The sequence below is a fragment of the Dicentrarchus labrax genome, unplaced genomic scaffold (genome assembly GCF_905237075.1).
Source record: "Dicentrarchus labrax unplaced genomic scaffold, dlabrax2021, whole genome shotgun sequence".
Lineage (NCBI taxonomy): Eukaryota > Metazoa > Chordata > Actinopteri > Moronidae > Dicentrarchus > Dicentrarchus labrax.
Genome location: NW_026136724.1, coordinates 16,613,677 through 16,634,789, shown reverse-complemented (window position 1 = coordinate 16,634,789; position 21,113 = coordinate 16,613,677). Strand labels below are relative to the sequence as shown.

At 41.4% G+C, this 21,113-nt stretch overlaps 1 protein-coding gene across 1 annotated transcript in view; it reads left to right on the top strand.

Moving 5' to 3' along the window:
* The first annotated feature begins 220 nt into the window (after nt 1-220).
* The window catches only part of sema3c (sema domain, immunoglobulin domain (Ig), short basic domain, secreted, (semaphorin) 3C), a 40,065-nt gene continuing 19,172 nt past the window's right edge, over nt 221-21,113 (top strand). Inside the window, exons 1-4 of the mRNA XM_051392397.1 lie at nt 221-430; nt 4,324-4,497; nt 18,047-18,207; nt 18,891-18,953. Coding sequence (XP_051248357.1) covers nt 4,362-4,497; nt 18,047-18,207; nt 18,891-18,953 — 360 coding nt within the window. The 5' untranslated portion in view covers nt 221-430; nt 4,324-4,361. The remainder of the gene's footprint in view (nt 431-4,323; nt 4,498-18,046; nt 18,208-18,890; nt 18,954-21,113) is intronic.

Here is a 21,113-nt window from a genome sequence, read left to right as displayed (position 1 = left end):
TATGTCTGAACTCTCTGGTTTCACCCTCTGTGAGGCACAAGTCCTCCACCTCATGTTTTGAGCTGTACATGTTAAAGTTTGCTGTCTAGTTAACAGAGGCAGGGAGGGAGGAATATCATGGCAGGGAGGGGTGGGGAAGAGGAGGAGGAGGAGGGGAAGGAGGAGGGGGACTCCAGTGGAGAGTGTGTAATAGGACACCAGCCCTCTCTGTCTTTTCGCTCTCCTCCCTCTCTCTCCTCTCCTCTCTCCTGTGCTCTCTCAGTCAAGCCTGCACTGTGAGCACTTAGATGGAATAGCAGCATTTTTCTTCTTTGGTGTCACTGGAGGAAACTGGAAACAAGGTGTCATAAGGGGGATACATAAGATCCAGATCTGGTTTGGTACCTGGCTTTGTTCAAGTGGAACCAGCACTGGAGGAAGCTCCTAAAAGGTGAGTCCTGGACCAGGGGACTGATCTGGATCTTGTCTCTGTAGGTAGAAGGGTCTACCTGCTGTAATGCCCCGTGCTGTAGTGGAGCAGTTGAGGCAAAGAGGAGGTGGTAGGCAGGAGGCTAACAGGTGCAGAGCCCCGACAGTGAGAATTGGTACAAATAGCTGGAAGTAAACTCAGTCAGACTTATTAAATTTTAACAAATTTTACTTGCTTCTCCTTTTTCAAATCTTGTGTAATATTACATCAGACTACTGTGACACGCTTTATTTCCCTCACATGCTTTGGCTTCACTGTCTATTTTAAATACAATATGAATTTCCAGAATATGAGTCATGACTTTATTGCAGTTCTGAAGCTGCTAAAAACAGAAAATGAGTGTTTTTAAAATGTTTGTTTTGGTCGGTTTAGTATTTTTGTGTAACTTTAATGCACCAGAACAGGTTTCTCGTGTTATTTAATTAATGGATGTAAAGTTTAAATACTTAATTTGCAAATATCCTGCTGTTCTTGGCTGCGTCTTTAAGTCATGTGTGAGGGAATGTGTGGTTGTAACAGAGCCGCTGACAACTGAATGACAGGGTGTGGTATGAACACACACAGTCCTGTTAGAGCCGGGACAGAGGGAGCAACTTGCAAGTTGTTTACCATTTCAATTTTAATTCTTGTTCTCCAGTCAATGAAAAAATAGAAATACTAAATAAATAATTCAATCTATGAAACCTAAATCCAGATGGGAGGACTTTCTGCCTCAATTTCCTTGTAGTTTAAATTGTATTCATGTGTTTAAAGCATTAACAGGAGCAGATAGGAGCCAAATAACCATAGACGCAGTTTGCTAAATGGAAAAAAATACTTTTTTATTTATTTTCTTACAGATTTGCTTGTACAGCTATGCAGTTTTCTGTTTTCATCAATAATAGTTTTTGAGCAGTGCATCTGAAATAGTGAGATGGAAAATTCATTAGGCTGTCAGCCAAGGAATGCACAATAAACACAATTATCATTACACCCCACTGGAAATATAACTCTCCACTCAATCAGGCTGACCTCCTTTTGTGGAGACATTTAATTGCCGTCCCAGAGATTCCTGGCAGACTCAGCGCTGGAATTTCTGGACTTTGAAGAGCTCAACAAAATTAATTGAAGTATTTATTATTTTTGTTCATGGCAACAAACACTAATGCACCTTCTCATCGGGAGACCCATTAATCCAGATGAGCGTTACGGTGGCGCAAGTGAGGCTGGTTGTGAGCTCATTCATCTCACTGTGGCGATCATCGCAGAGATGTCGGTGTTTGTGAAGCAAAGGAAGTGTCTAAAGCCGACCTGATGGGAAGTCATAGAAGCTCAGAAGAAGACTAACTCCCTTGACGATGAGTTTAGCAGCTGTGAGAGCAACATTTCCAGCCTGGAGCCTCTTCCTGGGAGATCGCCCATCACTCTGAGAATACAGGGAGGGGTAGATGTGGATGCTTAACAGTTGAAAGGGTCGATTCACTCAAAATAACAAAAAAAAAAACAAAAAAAACATTGTATGCTCACTTAGTGGTAATTCAACCCTGACACCAGACAAGAATGTCAGTATTAGACGATTCTGCAAAAGCCCAAATTCAATGACAACATTTTTATAACCAATGTTAATGCTTTTTAAATTCTCGCGTTGTATAATTTCTGCATATGGCAACTACAGTGTGGTTTAGGTTAAGGAAAGATTGTGGTTATGGTAATAAACTATGGGTGTGACGTTAAGTTTAGACAACAAAAGCACTTGGTTAAAGTGAGGGGAAACAATGTGGTTAAGGCTAATAAAAAAGGCAGTTGTCCAGTCTCCTGCATGGAAGTTAAACAGGCCACCCTTACTTTCGGCCTTGTGACATCAAAGACGCACTACTTTTTATACAATTATACAATATGGACATCATTTCAAGGATGCTGGGCTGAGTATGTAGTTATTTGAGGTATTTCTGCCCAAGTTTCGACACATCATTATCGAACCCCCACGCAAATAGAAACTATGGTTTCAAAATATCAAAATGTATCTTTCCAGACTTACTGAGGTCCCCATAACTCTGGTTAATCCACAGACATCAGCTGTTTACATTGATACTACTTTGCACTAAAGAAGCTGTAGACATAAAACTCAAAAAAGGGAGGACTAGAGACTTGACTTGGACTGCTGTGAGACCTGAAAGCAAACAATTTAAAGTGTCCTGCAACAATAACAAAAATAATGATGAGGCATTTCCCTGCATTGTACTGAGGTGGAGGTAGAAATCTCAAGAGATATCACTTCAAGATCAAACCTGAGCAAGCGAAACCAAACCAAATTTGCATGGCTAGATACCACTACTCTACAGATAAGAGCAACACTTTAAGAAGGCAGGACAGAGCAGGAAAGGGTCAGAGCCATCCACCTGGAGGCTAAAGTGGTGGGAGACGCCCAGGCTGAAGAAGGCTCTGGGGGAGGGTGTGTGTGGATGATGCAGCAGGAGAGGGGCTGCAGCACAGCGTCCTGAGGGCCGTCTGGATAAGCCTCATGCTGTTTTATTTCTCTCAAGTGCAGCCAAAGAGATCTCGTTCCTCTGCAGTTTCCCATCTGTTATGCACCTGAACTGTAGAACTCCACCTCAGATATATGTATATCAGTCACGCTTCACTCCACCACACACACCCATATCTCAACCTATTTGTACACTACACCCCAATCTGAAATTTTCATAGCAATCATGCGGCTTTGCTATCTCTTGGCCATCAATTTTTCATTGCACATCTATAAGCCATGAGAGCAGAGATCCACCCTCTTGTAAAAACCTTATTTTTCTTTTGGCATGTAAAAGGGACATTGTCTTTCATCTAGCGCAATGTTTTGTGCACACAGGTAGTGTAACATCCAGTTTGGATGGTTAAAAAAAAAGAGTTTAGCATTGCAGGAGTTAGTTCCCCCGCAGGCAGTACAGTACCTGCCACTATCAATAATTGAGCTTCTCTTGTCCTGTTATGGAAAAGGAACAGAAGGAGGCTGAGGGGAGCGTTTCTCCAGCAGCTCTTTTGTGCAGATTTAACTCATCCATATTTAAGAGAGGTACATCGCAAGGATATAGTAAGTGATGGGATTTAACTGACATGTTGTGCTTTCATTTTTATTCAGTGTAGTCTGTGCAACGGTTTGCTTTATAAGTCAGCATTTCTGAACCTGTCAGATGCTTTAACTGTAAATATCAGTCATGTGTATTTTTGTTTTCTTTTATGCTCTTGCAAAATGAATTATCCTCACTGCAACTGATGGCATTGTATTTAAATTACATAAATATGATGATATGATATGAATATTAACTTAATTTGAAACTACTGCATCCCAGTAAGCACTGATTTGATCATTTGCAGATCAGTAGACATGGAAGAGAAACTTGATTTGACTTGATCTGTGACCCTTTGTGGCATGTCATCCCCCCTTTCTCTCCCCCCTTTCTTATGAATCTTCACCTATCCTGCCAAATAAAAGGCTTAAAAAGCTCCTCCATAAATGGGCTCAAATGGATTGAAAAGTGAACATTTTTAAATGTCCAAATATGAGCATTTCTGCTGCATTTAAACTACATGAATGAATGAAATGTTATGCTTTCACCAATTTCATCAAACTCACCCCTTTCTCGGCTCTATGGAGCTTTTTAGCTTCTTTCAGCTCATTGTTTTGTTTTTGCTGTGTTTTAAATTTCCAGAAGCAGAAATTTGTTGGGGAATACACTGCAGGAGTTGCTAGTTAGCTTTAGCAGTGACAGCTAAGACGGCTGAAGAGACAAAAGCACAAATGTGATAAACTTGTATATTAAAGATTTCCCCAAAAAATCGGACAAAACTTACCCAAAATCTCTTTCATACACCTCCAACAGGCAGTGCTGACTGGTCGGGGTTCCTGAGTGGTGCAGTCATGGGCAGGCCGGAGGGGTTGGCCAGGCCACCTCTGGTGTCAGCTGTGGCGCTTTCCCTCCTGGCTCTCTCTCTCCTCTCCACCGGGGTCTCCAGCCTCCCACAGCCCCTGCCAAGAGTCTTCCTTCCCTTTGAGGGTAAGAAGAAATAACAAGCATGCACCCCTGAAATGAATGTAAACCATCAACTTGGCCTTTGTCTACTTGTTGTGTTTCCCTGCAGATGTAATGAGGTTGCATTGATGCCAGGTGTTTAGTGCGCTAATGCTAAACAAATGCTTGATAATCAAGTCAAACCTAGGGGCTACATAATTATAGACTTGTATACAGCTTACCTAGACTTTGTAGATCTCATGCAACTATGCTGTTTTGGTTTTTTTTGGTTTTTTTATCAGATTCATTTTGTGTATAGGCCTATACATGGAAACGTTTAAATCACACACACACACACACACACACACACACACCAATTCTTGTCCATCCATTATCCTGCTGTGTCAGCATAAAGTCAGCCCTCTGCAGGAGGTGGCACTGCTTGTCAGAAGCATCCTCAATCTGTTCCTGGTTAAACTTTAATCCACCCCTCTACACTGCAGGCTCGTGGGCCTTGTTCCTGCTTCTGGTTTTGATTCTCTTGTTGTATTTAATGTCTTTGACATTGATTATTTTATGATTTTTTTATGCTCCCTTGAAATTAGAATGTAATGTAGTGGTAGGAGGGGTTTAGGTTGCGTGAGTCAGTGTAGAGGAGCAGGCCGATCACACGTGCCCCCTGAGCTATGAGTGGTGCAGTAACCTTTTCACAGTGGCTGGATAGTGCGCAGGGGCTGAAGGAGACGTTTGATCACCTTTCACTACCTCTTGCTGTGGAACAGGCAGCACAGAGCAGCTGAGGCTGTCCGTCAGCAAGGTTTCTGCACTCATACAGTTAATAAAGGCTTACAATATGAGGTTAAAGCAGGTGTGGTTTTCTTTTATTTCTCTCTCCGACTCAATTTGGCATACTTGTGCCACATGTTTTCCCAATGTGGTCTCATTATTTCCTTACATCTTTTACTTTCATTCCCTCTTTGTCTTTCTTTCCCTTTCATGCTTTCATATTTCTCCTATTATTCTTTTATTCCAAATATCTGAACCAGCCTGCAGTCTGTTTCTGCTCTGTGTTGTTAACTGTGGTATTCAGCTTGACCAAAAAAGCCCAAACGTATGACTGACCGAATACTTGGGAGGAGGAAAAAAACCTGAACCATCTCTATCATATCTTTAGTTTTGACTCACTCCTCACTCCTCACTCCTCCAGTGTTTCCAAATAGCCATCTTAAAAGGTCAGAGGTGGCCATGCTGAAAATGATCCAATCCCTATAATCCTGGAGCGCACGATTCCCTTTCAGAGTGCAGATTAGATTTGGTTTGTTTTGGCCACTGTAGTTGTGTTTCACCACAGGGGGGACCATAAAAGGAGTTTGACTTTGGTATCTTTGGGGCACTAATTCTTTAACAGGCTCTGGACTTTATTCTTAATGAGTGTTTATCTGTATGGTGAGGTAAATGTGTGTGTTTTACTGTGCCGTAAATACCCTGGGATACATTTCGATAAATTTATGATGATAGAGCAGCACGAAGCAGGAGGATGTTTGCTCAAAGCCAAGCAGCCAACTTCAGGTGTGAATTTACATTCCATCTTTGATTTAGCACCTGACCTTGCAATATGAGGGAGCTATGAGTAGATACACCTTTTTTGTTTTTGAGTAAGAAATCATCCTGAACTGAGGAGGACGAGGGTCATAACTCTTTCTTGGCAGCAGGGGAGAGTTCGGCATGGGTGAGCACCAGATGTAGGAAGACTCTTATGGTCCAAGGTGGAGGCTCTTTTCCCCCATAAACATTGGAAGTCATCACCAAGAAAAGAATTCAGGGAGTTTGGGCTCCGTCCAAAGTAGCCAGAAAGATGAATGAAGGGTCCTAGGAAAGACTGAAAGAGGGGTGTCCCAGGGGGTAATAAGGTGCAGGTGGTTTGGCACCTGCTGGGTGGCCAAAAGGTTAGTCCTGTAGTCTGGTTTCTTCTGCTCCCAAAGACCTGTTAATTATTAAAAGCTGGATCAAACTAAACCAAGAAAATAAACCAGTGAGTGAGACATTGGGGTTGTACATGGATCTGTACGCTTGAATATCCTCCCCCCTTTTCCTCTTCGTGTCACTGTTGAAATCCAATCCAGGGGTAAGGCAGGTTCATGGGACTCCCGGCCTAGCTTCACGTCCTGCAGAGATTTGCTGTCTCTGACATTCCTCTCTTCCTCACTCTGCTTACTCTTGTGTTCTTCAGGCGAACACAGCCAGACCGCAATTAAAACCGCATAATAAACAGTGAAAAATGCAGCTAACCCAAATAATAAACTCTCAAGCGGTGCCTTTCTCTTCCATGCCTCGGATAATAAACACATTCCCCCCTTCCATACAGCTAAACTATTTTGGGATGCCCAGTGTGATAAAAGATAATTACCCCTATACATTTGATTTAAATATCTATTGTGCTCTCTGTGTTTATTTTGGCCTGTTTCATGGCATGTTTTTATCAGAAAGGTTGCTACTGATCTGAAGTCTGACTGCAACTTTCTGATCAATGTCTGTAGCAGAGATTCTGTCTCTGGGTTTTTAGAAACCTTTAAAATATTCTACTATACATATCTGTGGAAAACAATCATTAAAAAATCTAGACTGATATCATTGGTGTAATGCATTTGGTGTCATCACCCCAAATTATAATTTCCAAGAAGTCTGACTTTAAATATTAAGCAGTCCTTCAAACTTCTTTATAATGTTCTTATTAGAGCTGTCAGTCTTTCAAAAAGTTTGAATCAATCTGGACTACAGTATCGGATGGCTTAAATTTGGATTAGTTCAAATGCAGCTCATAATCCTAAAATACAATTTAGATTTGACTTCCATTCGTGGTGCCTCTGCTGGGCAACAAGCTAAAGTTACCATTAAAAGTCCACAAACAGCATTCCCTTTAACCATGATTTTCCATCAATGGTGTCAAATCCAAAATGCTTCAACGTATTACTTTTCTCATGGTCATGATTACCTGTTCAGCTAGTATTCTTGATTTTATGTTAGCAGAATAGCATAATTTACTGACAGGGCAGACATACAGTAGATTTTAGGGAAACTACCCACTGGATTAAAATTGAATCTATATTCAAACAGTACTTGGAGTACTTCAATCCCTGGTCCAAATGCTGTATTAACAGCCTTTTCGTCTAGCACTGCAATAAACTGATATTTCAAAACTGAAGTATGGACTTTATATCCAACCTAATTCTTGTTTTATACCATCCTAAATGTGTCTGTGGCACTAAGTATCATCATCGCTCTCACATTTTAGGGTAAATATGTGATCTTCGCTTTGGTTAGATGTTTCATAATTTAAATCAAAGTTTTGCAAAATTTGATTTAATTTAGGCCAAGTTAGAAAAACATACTTGCATTTCGGAAGTATCGGTAATCAACATTTTCTGGCTAATTAACACTGATCATGAGTGTTTACCTTTTCATGTGTTGATATGACAGATTAAAACATTGCTGCAGTTAACTTCAGACATTGTTGAGCAGCTTCCAGAGAATGATTATTGAATGAATATACATTTTTTCAGAAAAAATACTACATCAAGGACATTAATGTGCTGTTTAAGAAGTTAAAAAGTTCTACCATTAATACCGCACAGTATTAACTTGACCCCATTACCACTTGCAAGCATTAACATACAGGAACACTCACATTGCGTTCATGTGCTGTAAACTGGATTAAGAGTAATACTAATACTGAGAAACACAGTACATTTAATATGTTGCTTATTGGTTCAGCTACTGTATCAGAGTTTGGCCTCAATGTTGCCAAAATGCCATTCCAGGAATGGTGGGATCACTAATTCAGCCTCATTTATCTCTTCAGTTGGCAGTTGGGGCACTGGTCTGTGTTTATGATCAGGATCATTTAACCTCATCAGTGTTCCTCACCCTGTTCTGGCAAAACTCCAGTATTCAATACAGTATTAACTTAGAAATATATACAGTATGTATGTCAAACCGCGAAAGATGTTTATTTGAAAGCGAGCGAGCCCTTGCTGGCTTTTTGCGTGGATAATGTAAATTTTGCACACACGCTTGGCTGAGAGCCTGGCCGAGACATACAGGAGATTGATTAAGATGGTATCTGTAGTTTAATGAGCACTCCCTCACACTGGTATGTATGAGCCACATGGGCTTCATTCACAGCCTGAACAGAACCAGGCGTGGAGACCAGGAACCAGGCATCAGAGAGCGGATACACCAAATCCCTCCTCACTTTTATCATGCCTCATTACTACTTCCACTCACCCCCCATTATTCATACAGCAATGATAGTGTACATACACTGTAGGTGGAGGTCGGTCTGTTGAGGATGTTTACTTGGTGGTGAGGGTTTGCAGAAGCGTCTGCTGGAGAAAGTGTATGTTTGTCTGTGGTAAGTGCCTGAAAGTGCATTCCTTTGACTTGATTGCATTTCAGTGGCAAAACTTTTTTGCTGAATCATTGTTGTGGTTTTCTAGCTTTGTAAGTTATGGAACAAAATCTACAAGATATTTTGTTGAGTGAATACCTCAAATACCCCGAAGGTCAAGAAAACCAGGACCATCTTGCCTAGGTAGTCTCACCTAATATTACATTATTTAAATCCAATATAAGTGGAAGGACAATTTCATTCATAGGGTCTTATTATCTTATCTAAGTTTAACTGCTTCTGATAAATCTTACTTTTTTAAGGATTTTATGGAAATGTCTTTAAATGGCCTGTGACATGATCATTCAGCTACACAGACACCAGAATTATGTGGGTAATGGCATGTGTAGTTTTTGGGGGTCAACTAAGGTCAAAATGTCAAAGATCAATGCTGACAAGTAGCCAGAAGCAGGCCAGGATGTCTGTCTGTGCCCCAAAGGTTCATTCTTCTCTAGCGTAGGACAGCTTCCTGTCTCTGTTTTACATTAGACCTGCACATTAGCATCGCCACTTTCCTGTGGTAGATATAATAAAGCCTGTGAAGTAAAATCAGTGATGCTCTGTGATTATGGGGAATTATTGGCTGGGCAAAGCATAGGCCTGTCAAAGCTGTCGGCAGCAGCACACAGAGACATGCTACAAATAGCTATAGGTTAACGGAGCATGCGTGTGTGTGTGTTCTCTGAACCTGAATGCTGCGGCATGAGGAGAACTGTTTCTTTGTGTGTATGCATTACCCCAGACTCTTGTCCTAGGATGTCCAACTAATTACCTGAGTTGCAGCATGGACATTTTCTGCAGGAGGGTTAGCGAGTGCGGTGAGCTCCAGCTTGCACCGCCTTGGGGCTGACAGTATGTGAGATGTTTGACAGCTCCTCTGTCAGCCTGCCTTTCTCTGCCTGTCTCTCTGTGTTTAGCCATTGCGGCGGCTGACCTTGCTAGCCCTGTTGAATGTTTTATTATTCCTCCACCTCAACATGTTGAAAGGTAATCAATAGCCATCAATACGAACAAAGACAGTATCTCTTCAAGGATAGCCAAGGTCAACTGGAAAAATCCTTGGGTCGTAGGTTGGCATGATCACAAATCAATGACCTATTCTTCTCCTGTAACTGTTTGTGCAAGTTTATTGGTACTCAGTCCATTGTTGTGTAGCATATTTGTAAGCTTCGGTTATTGAATTGAACTGCTCTCATACTGGAGCTTTTCCATCCACTGAGCAATGCTTAATATTGCAGGGGTAAAAAGGCATTTACTATCTCTGGATTAAGCCTTAAGACAGATTCCTTTTCCATTACTGGAAATGTTTTATGACTTGACTTGAACAGATTTTCTTTAAGCACCTGAAACAAAAGAATGTGTACACGTTCTTTTCTTGGAGTCGACATCCAACTGCAAAAGTTTTAACAGGTGCATTTGTCATTGTTGCCCTCACTACAGATCTTTACCTTCACTCAATAACACAGGAACAATCACTCGACCTCAGCGACATCATGTCACTGAGGAAAGCTTTTTCAGCCTGACACAGTTTCAGTCTTGAAAGATGGCAGAGAAGAGTCCCACCTGGTTGAGATTTTTCCTTTTTTTCTTTTTTCCATCCTCCATGACCAGTAAACAGATCAACTTTGAGAATCCTCTGACCCATATCTCCTGCAAGCCTCCCCTCGCTCTGAGAGTCTCTACGAGAGCCTCCCTGACTGTTAAATCACAGATTTACTGTCTCCTGGATGTGAGCAGTAACTAGAGGCTCCCAGTGTGGGCAGGTGAGAGGTCATGACTAAAAGGCGGGGTGGCTGGTGGTACGGGTTGGTTTTATGCGAAGGAGCGGCTGCCGGTGACATGTGAAGGGGAGGCCAGGTGCTAATTAGAGCATTGGAAACGCAAACTAGCTGGCTGGTGGGGCAGCGTGATAGACAGGTTGTCATCTCAAGTTTCGGCTCCTACGGGGAATATTAGCCAACACCTTAGCAGGTCAGCCGTGCAATGAAACCAGCAGTTGACATTGGTGCTGGATAACATCACTCTGCACAAACACACACACGTAGCCAAGGGAGAAAATACACTCCAGGCTCACATGTCATATTTAGATGCGGCATGAGAGAAGGCATACATAAGAGCTCAGGCATTCTGTCCAGCCATATGATTCCCATTATGAATGTCTGGATATAGATAATTGTCGACAGACAACAATCAGAAAATGAATGAGCCATAAGAGATATAAAGTCTTCCCTCTCTGAGCCAACGCTGGCGTCTGTCCATGACAAGTAGTTGCAGTACAGTAAGTTTGTGCATGCTGTTCGCATTTTGAGTGCTGAGCACAGCCTGCCTGAGAATGTGGAGTATGTCTCTTGGACAGACAATCGGACGACTCTGTCAGCCAGCGCAAGACGTCCTGGGTGGTCTCCACTGGAACGGCACCTTAACTGACATATGTATATGCCACCAGTCATTACTGTATACCATCAGGCAAGTCCCCAATGGCCGTCCAATTCGGGCAACAGCCATTTTTTATCTCTAGAGGGGCCTGTCAGTTGCCAGGATAACGTCTTTTACTGGCGCAGTATGTGTGAGTGGGCCAACGCTGTGTTAGGTAAGTGCAGTCATCCAGAACTGAACCCGAAGAGCTCTTAGCATTGTCCTGACAATGGTATTTGGCACCAGGTTTGAAGTCAGGCCTCCGTGATGAAACCCACTCCATCTTGTGAGCAGACATGAATTGCAAGGGGGCGGTATAAGCCCCTGCTTCAATATTTATCAAGACGGGTGATTGGTGTCCTCCCACCGGCTGCCCCTGACAACCACGGAACAGGTTCTCCTCGAACTGAATGGAAAGCAAGCCTCATTAGCATGGAGTTAATTTATTCATGCTGGCCTTTCAGGTACAAAGCCAATTGATGAGAGTTGATTTGCATGGGAGACACCAAGGTTGGTTTGTAATTGGTCCACTGTCCAACCCTGAAGTGTTAATTAGTTGCAGGGACCTTTTGGCTTGTGTTCAGACGCCGGTGTTAATCAAAAAACCCAACACTCCAGACACCCAGTCAATTTGGTGAAAGCTGTTCATCCGTGCTTCACAAGGGTTAAGCTAATGTTCTGACAAAATAATCCCATATTGTTTCCCCATGCTGATTTTATCACCTTTTCATGTAGACAGAAAAGTCTCCACAGATGGATTTTCATGAGGTGACTCCCTCATTTGGCAAGCAGCAGGATGATCTTACAAATTACAGCAGTGTTTTTCAGTCTTAACCAATTTTCTCCCTTCACATTAACCTATGATGCCACACTGTTTCCTTCATGTTCTCACACCTCTATCTCCCATCAAATTAGAAGAAGAAAACCCAAAGGCTGTTGAAGTGACACCAGCACAGTCGGTTGGCACCGGGTTCTAAAACCTCAGTCACAGGCGGTCCAAAACTACAGTTGCCTCTCTCATAAAGATCCCAAATACTTTCCAGCCACTGTGAATCTCTAATTTTTACGATGCTGCATTACAACAAACAGCTCCTTGTATGGACATCCAAAACCAGAACCATGGAAGCGTTGTTTACTGCTGGAGGCATTGCTGTAAAACTCGGTTATTTGATCAGGCAAACAATTATGGACGCCAAGTCTGTCAGAAAGTCTTATGGGTTGAAAACCTGAGTGAAGCTTCCTTGTGGTTGTTGCCTTTCCTCTCCTGGGTATATAATCACAACTGAAAAAAGCAGAAAAGCAGCAAAGTGAGCACTGCAATCTCCTCTGCACTTTAATTGCTGCCATACAAATAGGGGCACAATGACAGGTCCCTTCCTGTAGCCCACATTTTTTTCTATTTCTACTTTGCTTTTCACCGCAATCACATAAAAGAGGATGTTCTTTTTCCTTTTTTTTTTACTCTTTGAGACTTGCTGCCTCTCTCTGGAGCCTGTGCCCATGAACAATCAATTCTCTCACGGTTTACAGAAGGCTGAATTAGCCCGCCACAGTGATCACAGCTTGTAGTTTCTTCAGATATCTGTTCTTCAGAGCTGTAGTGACAGCACAAACAAAAGGTACGGTCTGCTATCTTGAATCAAAGGGTTGTATAGTTAATTTAATTCTCCAAAAAGGGTGTCTGGCCGTGGATCAATTGACATGACATTCATGTTTAAAGATGAATGTGCAGTCATCAGGCTACCTGTCACGACACTAGACAACCTCTGTATATCTGACTTTGGTCCAGAGCTGCATATTGATTGCTTTAATTATTAATTAATCACTTGAAGGAACAGTGTGAAGGCCATGAAACTCAAAAATATGTGAAAGGCACTATTTAGAGTGTTTGGTTTGTCCGTTCTGGGTTACAGTAGAAACATGGCATAGAGTTAGAATCCATAGAGTTTAGCTTGAGCCAAAGTAGGGATTAAAAGGATATTTTGATTTTGATTTCTTCTTTTAATCTACTGACAGTACAACACTAAATTATAGTACCACTCCTTTTAAATAATGAACAAATTATTGAAAAATTGTTTCAGGATATCTTTTATCTCCTAGATATTTCCTATTCCTTTGCACCACAGCCCATCCCTTAACATGTGAGGAATGATTTCGGCTAACAGTTTCTTCTGCAGCAGAGAAAGCAACCTGCTATTTAATATTGAATGACTGCTGGTTCAACAAAAGGCTTTTGTGCTGCTTCCGCTTGACCACTTCACACTAAAAAACACATCAAAGGGAAAGAAAGTCTCAGCTCTCCAGTCGCCACCTTGCCCTTTTCCACTAACCCCACTGTCCATCGCATGGATCAGGGTGGATTGTATCCCCATCGATCTGCCATCCAACCAATAGGGGACTATGGGTCAAAGCCCGAAGTCAAAGGCTGGACACTGGGGACTGCTGTGAGGTCCATGGGGAGGTGTAAGGGCCACTTGCCCACATACATAATAGAAAACCCACCAACTGTCAGTGCTTCCTCTTTCTCTTGTCTCCACCTGCAACGAGGACAGCAGCAAGAAAGACAAAACAACACAGAATAAGACATTTCATCACTCACATTACATCATCTTTTCCCTGTCCTACTATTATTTGTGTTCGCCCCAGCTTTGTATCTTTGCACCAAATATCACCCCTAAAACCGCAGACAGGTCTTTTTTTCCAGTTATCTATTGTTCTATCCTTCAGCATCCACAAAGTGCTTTAATCTGCATCCCAAAAAACACAACACTGTCCGCAATAAGCTGCTCGACAATGCCGGAGTAATGATGTCCACAAACAGTTTTGACACTCTTCCCTCTGGGGGAAGTTGTGTGATCTCAACAATGAGGAATGCATATAAACTTGCAACTAATGAACCACATGTGGCCAGAGGATTTCTTCATCACAGACACGAAAACCAAAAACAGTTATGTTCCAACTATTGTTTTCTGTTTTGATAAAGTGTCATTCCCAACGTCTAATTTTGAAAACTGTGAGCTTGTGGATGCCACTGAGGCTTTAGTAGTTGCAGCATCAGTTTACAAAGACATCATATGAAAGTTATGAGCTGGCATTGATTCTGTAAACATTTGGTCCCAGTGCATATATTCAATGACTCTGAAAAACCTTGACGATTGTTCAAAGCGAGCCCCCTCTCTCCCTGATGGAGCAGGTGCACCATCTGGCATTGTGAACTTTTGATGTAGGTCTACAGTTCTGCCGCAGTGCAGGCACGACTCATATGTTTGTGTGAGATTGAAAGCAGCGCACTGAGGAGATACTGGATCCAAAGGTATGCAGGCTCCAGAGGGTTTCAGTTTGACTCTCAGCAGATGAGGTGGATCTATGTGACACACCCTCAATGCATCCCATCACAGCACCGGGGCTTAACTGGCCTTACACCCTCACGACGTAAAATGAAAGTCTCTTATTTCCCCCCCACTGATTAAACAATACAATAGTTCACCATAATATTAAACAGTTATTTCACCCGCACCGCACCCCTCTGAACAATTTGGTTCTCCTTGTGGAATGTTGTGGTGAGTTAAAGAAACAGGAGTTTACCATTATGTCGAAGTCAGTTAAGAGTGAGGGGGATCTTAAAAGTTAGGGAACCTCAGAATTAAACAATCTTGAGTGGCATAAATCATTTTTGGCCATTAAAAATACAGTATTCAAAACTAAGCTTAATCTTTTAAAGACAGAGCACTCTGTTGTTGTTATAAAGAGTTCGGTCTAGATCTGCTCTATTTGAAAAGTGTCCTGAGATAACTTCTGTTATGAATTGGCACTATACAAATAAAATTCAATTGAATTGAATTGTTGGTGGTTTTAATTTCCCATTCTTAACTATGGCAGCATTGGCTTGTGCTAGCAAATGTACCTGTAAGCAACCAGTTTATTTTTATGTTGAATTACTACAGATATGTAACATTTAATCTTTAATTAGATTATTTTGGTGTGAATGTTTTTATATTTAATCAAAACAAAATCTTGGTTATCCTTTAAACAGGCATTGACATATTTTGAGACTTTTGACAAAACTCAAAGACATTGCTGCAAATTCTGTTATGACCACTTATCTTAAATTTGTATTTTGAAATTTTATAGCTACATTTCTATTCTTGCATGATAAATCGGTAATGAGCATTTGATTGTTAGGTGACTTGATGAATGAATTGAATAGCTGATGAACAAAAACTCACTGCTACAGCTAGGCTAGCTCACACTCTTCCTGGGTAAGGCTCATTGAGCAAACTGCTGATAAAATGTTTTATTCTTTTATCAAAATAATGGCAAATGCCTACAGTACAAGCAGCCGTTGGCCATTGCTATTCTAGCATTATCTAGTTGGCTTATTCAAACAGGAAACAGCAGTCAAATCACAATGACCTACAATGTCAGTGATATTGTTAATTTACTATTTAATTTAAACGTCATTTAGCCTGCTCCTAGATTGTGCCCTATAAACTGGCTTATCCTAAAGCAACTAAGGCTTGGTTTAACTAAACTTTAGCTTGAAATCTTGATATAGTTGCAATTTTTTTTGCTAGTAGAAAGAAAGCCTCAACTTTCCCTTTTCACAGGACTTCACCTCAATCTTACACAACGTAAAAAGCTGTGGTTCTTGGGCTTCCACCCACCAAGGTTTAACTCAACCACTGAGATTATTTCCGCCTGTATGGGCCATAATGTAGGACTGTAAAAACTAGAACCTCTGCCCAGACCATCCATTGTAAACATCTGCATGTTTAATGGGAGCTGCCACCTTAAGCATGAGGTAGAGTATTGTGATTTAAAAGGGTTTCCTGAATTACCTCCAAGGACCTATTTTTGGGAAGATACATCTTTTCTTTTTTTGGTCAAATTTTGAGCCCTGCATGTTTTTAATTAGCTGTTAGTGAGTCTTTCACCCTTGGTGGCTCACACTCTGGCAGAGCAAAGCCTGTAACATCTTAAGCCTTTTCAGCGTTAGGAAAATATTGCCTTTGCACAGAGCTCTCTGTGATGCTTTCTGCGATGCTATCTCCTACCTTTGAAGCAGCAGGCTGATGTGATCTCTCTTTAAAAAAGTTTCCCTTTATTAAACACACATCTGCTGACAGGAGGTTTCACTTTTAATTTTGTTTCTGGCAAGTGTGGTGAAAACAGAGTCGCATTTCTATATGTTCCTCATTAGCGGCTAGATGATGCTCTCGCCTTGGATGATACAATGCCCGAAAATACCCTGCTCTCACTTCAAGACGTGAGCCATATAAGGCAATTTACCTAAACACGCTGTATGTAGAGAGTGAAGAGTCGTGGGAAACTCGCCTGCGACTGAAGTGGTTAACCTGTCTTTATTTAAAGTTAAACACTCCAGCCTTTACATGGCGAACGTGCCAAACAACAGCCTGTGATCAGAGCGAGTGGTGCCACAGAAAAGCCGCTTTCCTTCAAGATAAAAGGCCCCAGACTCAAAAGCGTATGTCACACAATAATGAAAATGTGACTTTAGCCCAAGGCATTGAGACAAAAGCACAGGCAACCTGTTTGTTGATTACAGGAGGGAATACAAAAAAGAGCTCAGAGAGGGTCAATGGAGGCGAGGAAGTGGAGGGTGTAGATCTACATTGCCCCCCCACAGCCCATGCTCTCAGTGCAGATTGAAAAAGTGATAAATATGCATGAGTTTGGCTTCAACAGTGAAGGTCTTTGATGGTATGGTTGAGAGTTCTCAATCTCTGGAGCAAATAGGCTGAAAATAACTGTCTGAGAATGTTTACTTCGTGTGTGTGCGAACAATGTGCGCTTTTAATGAGTCGAAGAGACTCTGCAGGAAGACTTTTTCATCCAGTATACACTGTATCGCCCCCAAACATGTACTCACAGCTTCTCTTCAATTAGACTGGAAGAAAGTTAAGTGAATGTGAAGTATCTTTAGCAACAAATCATAGTGAGATGAATTTCATGGGCGATTTATTCTGTGGTCATTAAGTGTCTCTGCCAATAATGTTAATTCAGATAATTAATTCAGATGTCTGAAAATGGAAACATTTTAATTTAATATCATTTTGGGATCACTAGTATTTGATAAAGAGCAATGAGGGTATCACATACAAAATGGATTCTGGAGACATATTTGATTGATTTGATCCACAGTACTAACTGCGTCCTGATACACTGAAGTTGTGTTAAGGATGATTATATTTAGTGACTTGCAGTATACTGTTCCACTTGGTAATGTACCTAAACAATGCAGTTTAAGCATATTATATAGGGCCATATATAGTGAATTATTGTCAGTATGATACCTCAGCTTTGGTGCCAATATTTTTTGTTTGTTTTTTTCATTTAACAAAAGAAATGTCCAAGTGGTCGTACAAGAACAATTCCTAAATAATACCTAACCAGGGATTCAGTTCGAGGTTGCAATAGTGAGGCTACTATGTGAAGCACACGTTTAAAGAGCAGCATCCAAATCCTAAAAGTTACAGTCTTGTTGAGTTTTCTTTTGAGATCTCTCTTAAATCTTGGAGCTCATGCATCAAGACCTAATTTGAAGATATCTTGTTTCTGACCATAGAGAGATTAATGTGGGCTTGTGCGTAGCTGTCTCTCTTGAGTTTAATTTAGTAGGAGTAGGAGAGAACGTTTTCTGATCTCAGTGTGGAAACAAGCTTATTGATGTGTTTTCTTTCATTGCTCTTTTTTCTCTGTGTGTCTCCTCAGACCTGCAGGCCTCCCAGTCCTTTGAACACTACAGTATATCAGACAAGGCCATGGACTACAGGATCCTGCAGATGGACGAGGACCAGGACAGGATGTATGTGGGCTGCAAAGACCATGTCCTCTCCATGGACATCAACAACATCACCCATGGCACGCTTAAGGTCAGCCGATGCTTATTATTAGGGTCTGTGATTAACATTTTCTAACGCAATGCTGTCATCTCTTTTCTCTCACCGCCACAAAAGAGAAAATTAAATGTTTGTCAAATTTAGCAGTATGTAAGGCGTATCATAAAACTGCTGCAGTGGTATTATTCTAATCTGTGCAATGATATGTAAATTACCATACATTTGCGGCGTTCAGAACAATTTTAGGGTTATTCAAAAGAGGCATAAAAATGCTGGAGCTCTCTGATAACGGATTCGGTATGCAGTGAAGGAGTTATCTTCAGCGTAATTGACAGGCATGAAGTGCATAAACAGATGGGAAAGCATTTAGGTTCCCCCAGGGAGTGCTGCACCGCATCCATTTTTACTCAGTAAATTGCTTGATATATTCATCGAGCTAGACCTTAAAGCACCTCTCCCAGGTTTGAAAAACGCACATTTTCCACAGGCGGTAGCTGGCTGTAATCACTGACACTGACACTTATATCAAAACTGAAAGTTTCAGTACATTTGTTTTGCTCATTTTACCTGTGATTTCAGTCTGTGTAAGCAGGATATGATCACACCTCAGCGTGAGCAAATGCATGTTATGTCTCTCTCAGTCTGTTACTGGTTTTCTGGGCTCGCTTCCCCCACTTGTCACTTATTTAAATGCCGTGCTGTTTTTTTCCCACCAGGTGTTTTGGCCCGCGTCTCCAAGCAAGATAGAGGAATGCCAAATGGCAGGAAAGGACCCTACAGTAAGAACCCTGAACTTTTCAAAACCCTCATCTTGGATTGCTTCTGGCCTTTTATAGTTCAACCCTAACAAATGAAAGAAATAATAAATAAATGGAGAAACAGATGTTAATGTCAGCTCATGAAGCTGCTAATAGTTAATAATAACAGGAGATATTTAATGTAATACTTATGTTTCATCTTTAAGACCACATTTTTGTTCAATATGTATGATAAACACACCTTCTACTGCAGATTTTAGCCTTTTTAATCTCATGTGTAAAAGGTCTGTGAGACACATTCGTCCTCTTGTAAAATTAAAAAGTTGAATTCATAGCAATAAAATGCATCGTCACTCAGGTGTTTGACTTCTACAGCCTGACTTGGTCTGGTAGCTTATGGTGGCTAATGTTAGCAAGCTTCAGGGTGCATATTTCTGTATAATGGACACATTTTAGGTGACTATTGCCATATAAAGGGACAACGCTGATTCAGCTTGCTGACTTCATGACTTTTCTCCACTTGTGATACTGTTGCAATAGCCAAGCATATGAACTAAATATTAATATTATCCCATAATTGCCATCTGTAGACACAGTGACCGCAAAAATGAACATACATTTTTATATATAATCTCATATAAATGTATAGGAATCAGATCACAAAGGCTTATGTTCTTGTACTAATTAAATACTATTCATCTTATCCATAATAGATGGTGACCAAAAATCAGCACACATCTATCGAAATCATTACCTAGCAAAGACCGCTATTGTCCCTATTGTTCCCTTCTTTCTGTCACGACTTGGACTATTCCATATCAATCCCTAGCAGTGGCAGTAATGGGCCGAACCATTTTGCACCCAGTCTGCATTGGTCCGGTAGGATACACAGTGTTAAAGTGACTTTGGATTAAGTGGTGGTGCATTTGTGTGTGCATGCATGAAACTATAACATTACACATGTTCATTGCACATATTCTGTTGAAACTGGAATCAAGTCCTAGACATTTCTTCATCATAGTCGCCATTCATCTTATATCTAGCTGCAGCACCCAAGTGATTGTGTATATACAGTGTCCCTTACACCAATACTGCTTTGGACCCCATAAAAAGTAGCTAATACTGAGGTTGCTAATGGTAACGGACAGGATAGAAAACCAGTGTATCCGATCAGCCTTCATGCTTTTCTGCCATGATGATTGAGATGTTCTGTAGACTGAAGGTTTTGTCAGCTGTTCCCAGAACAAGTTCTTCCAAGTGGGTCTCCAGCGGAACTGTGCGTGCCGCCTCCTGGGATTTCCCTCTCCCATCTGTGAGTTTGTGTCAGGTCCAACCACATGTGTAGCAGGCAGCAGATGTCCGCAGGGTCACCAACTGGCCCGGAGTCCTCCTGGCATAGGCACAGTTTGTCAGGACGAGAGCGAGGCGTGGGAGGATGGAGGGCCATGGAGCGCTGTAGAAAAATAAACGAGAATCAAAGCTCGCAAAATGGGCTGCAGAGATTTCATAACCCGGCCTGATTCTGAGCAACACTTGTTAGCTGCAACAAGGTTTAATGAAGACATACAGTAGGACTCAGAAGACTGATTCCTCCTCTGCCTCTTTCTTTCCCCTAATTGGGTTGTTCTGCGCATAAGTACGTGCACAGTTACCTATAGACACTGCAGTGAAAGAAACCTCCCAAGCAACTTTTTACATAAATTGAAACCCAGATTTTTAAATAACAGTACGAGTTACCATAAAAAGCATCACACTACGACCAGGGCTGCCTGTTTGTCCTACATTCTCCACCATCTCTCCATCCCCTGACAGCAGCTGGGGTAATGTAGCCAGGGTTTTGTACAACACGCTGTTGCAGAAATAGAGAAGAAGCTGTTTCCAGTCACTGAGTGATTTGTGCTGCTGTGAGTCACAGACAGGCTCCCACAAATATTTGGGTGAGCCATCTCTGTGTGGAGCCACTCAATGGCCCCTTCTTCTATCTGTCATCCCTTTTTTCACTTTGAACTCTGCCAGTTTCTCTTCAAAAATTTCAGTTTCTCTTTCTGTCTTACTATTTTTTCCACTTGTCTTGGTCACTTTTTCCAGCTCTCGGTTTCTTTTTTTTACCGCAGTATATTTCATTTTCTCTCTTCCATAATGTTGCTCTTCTTTCTCATGAGTCTCTTCGCTTAATTCAGA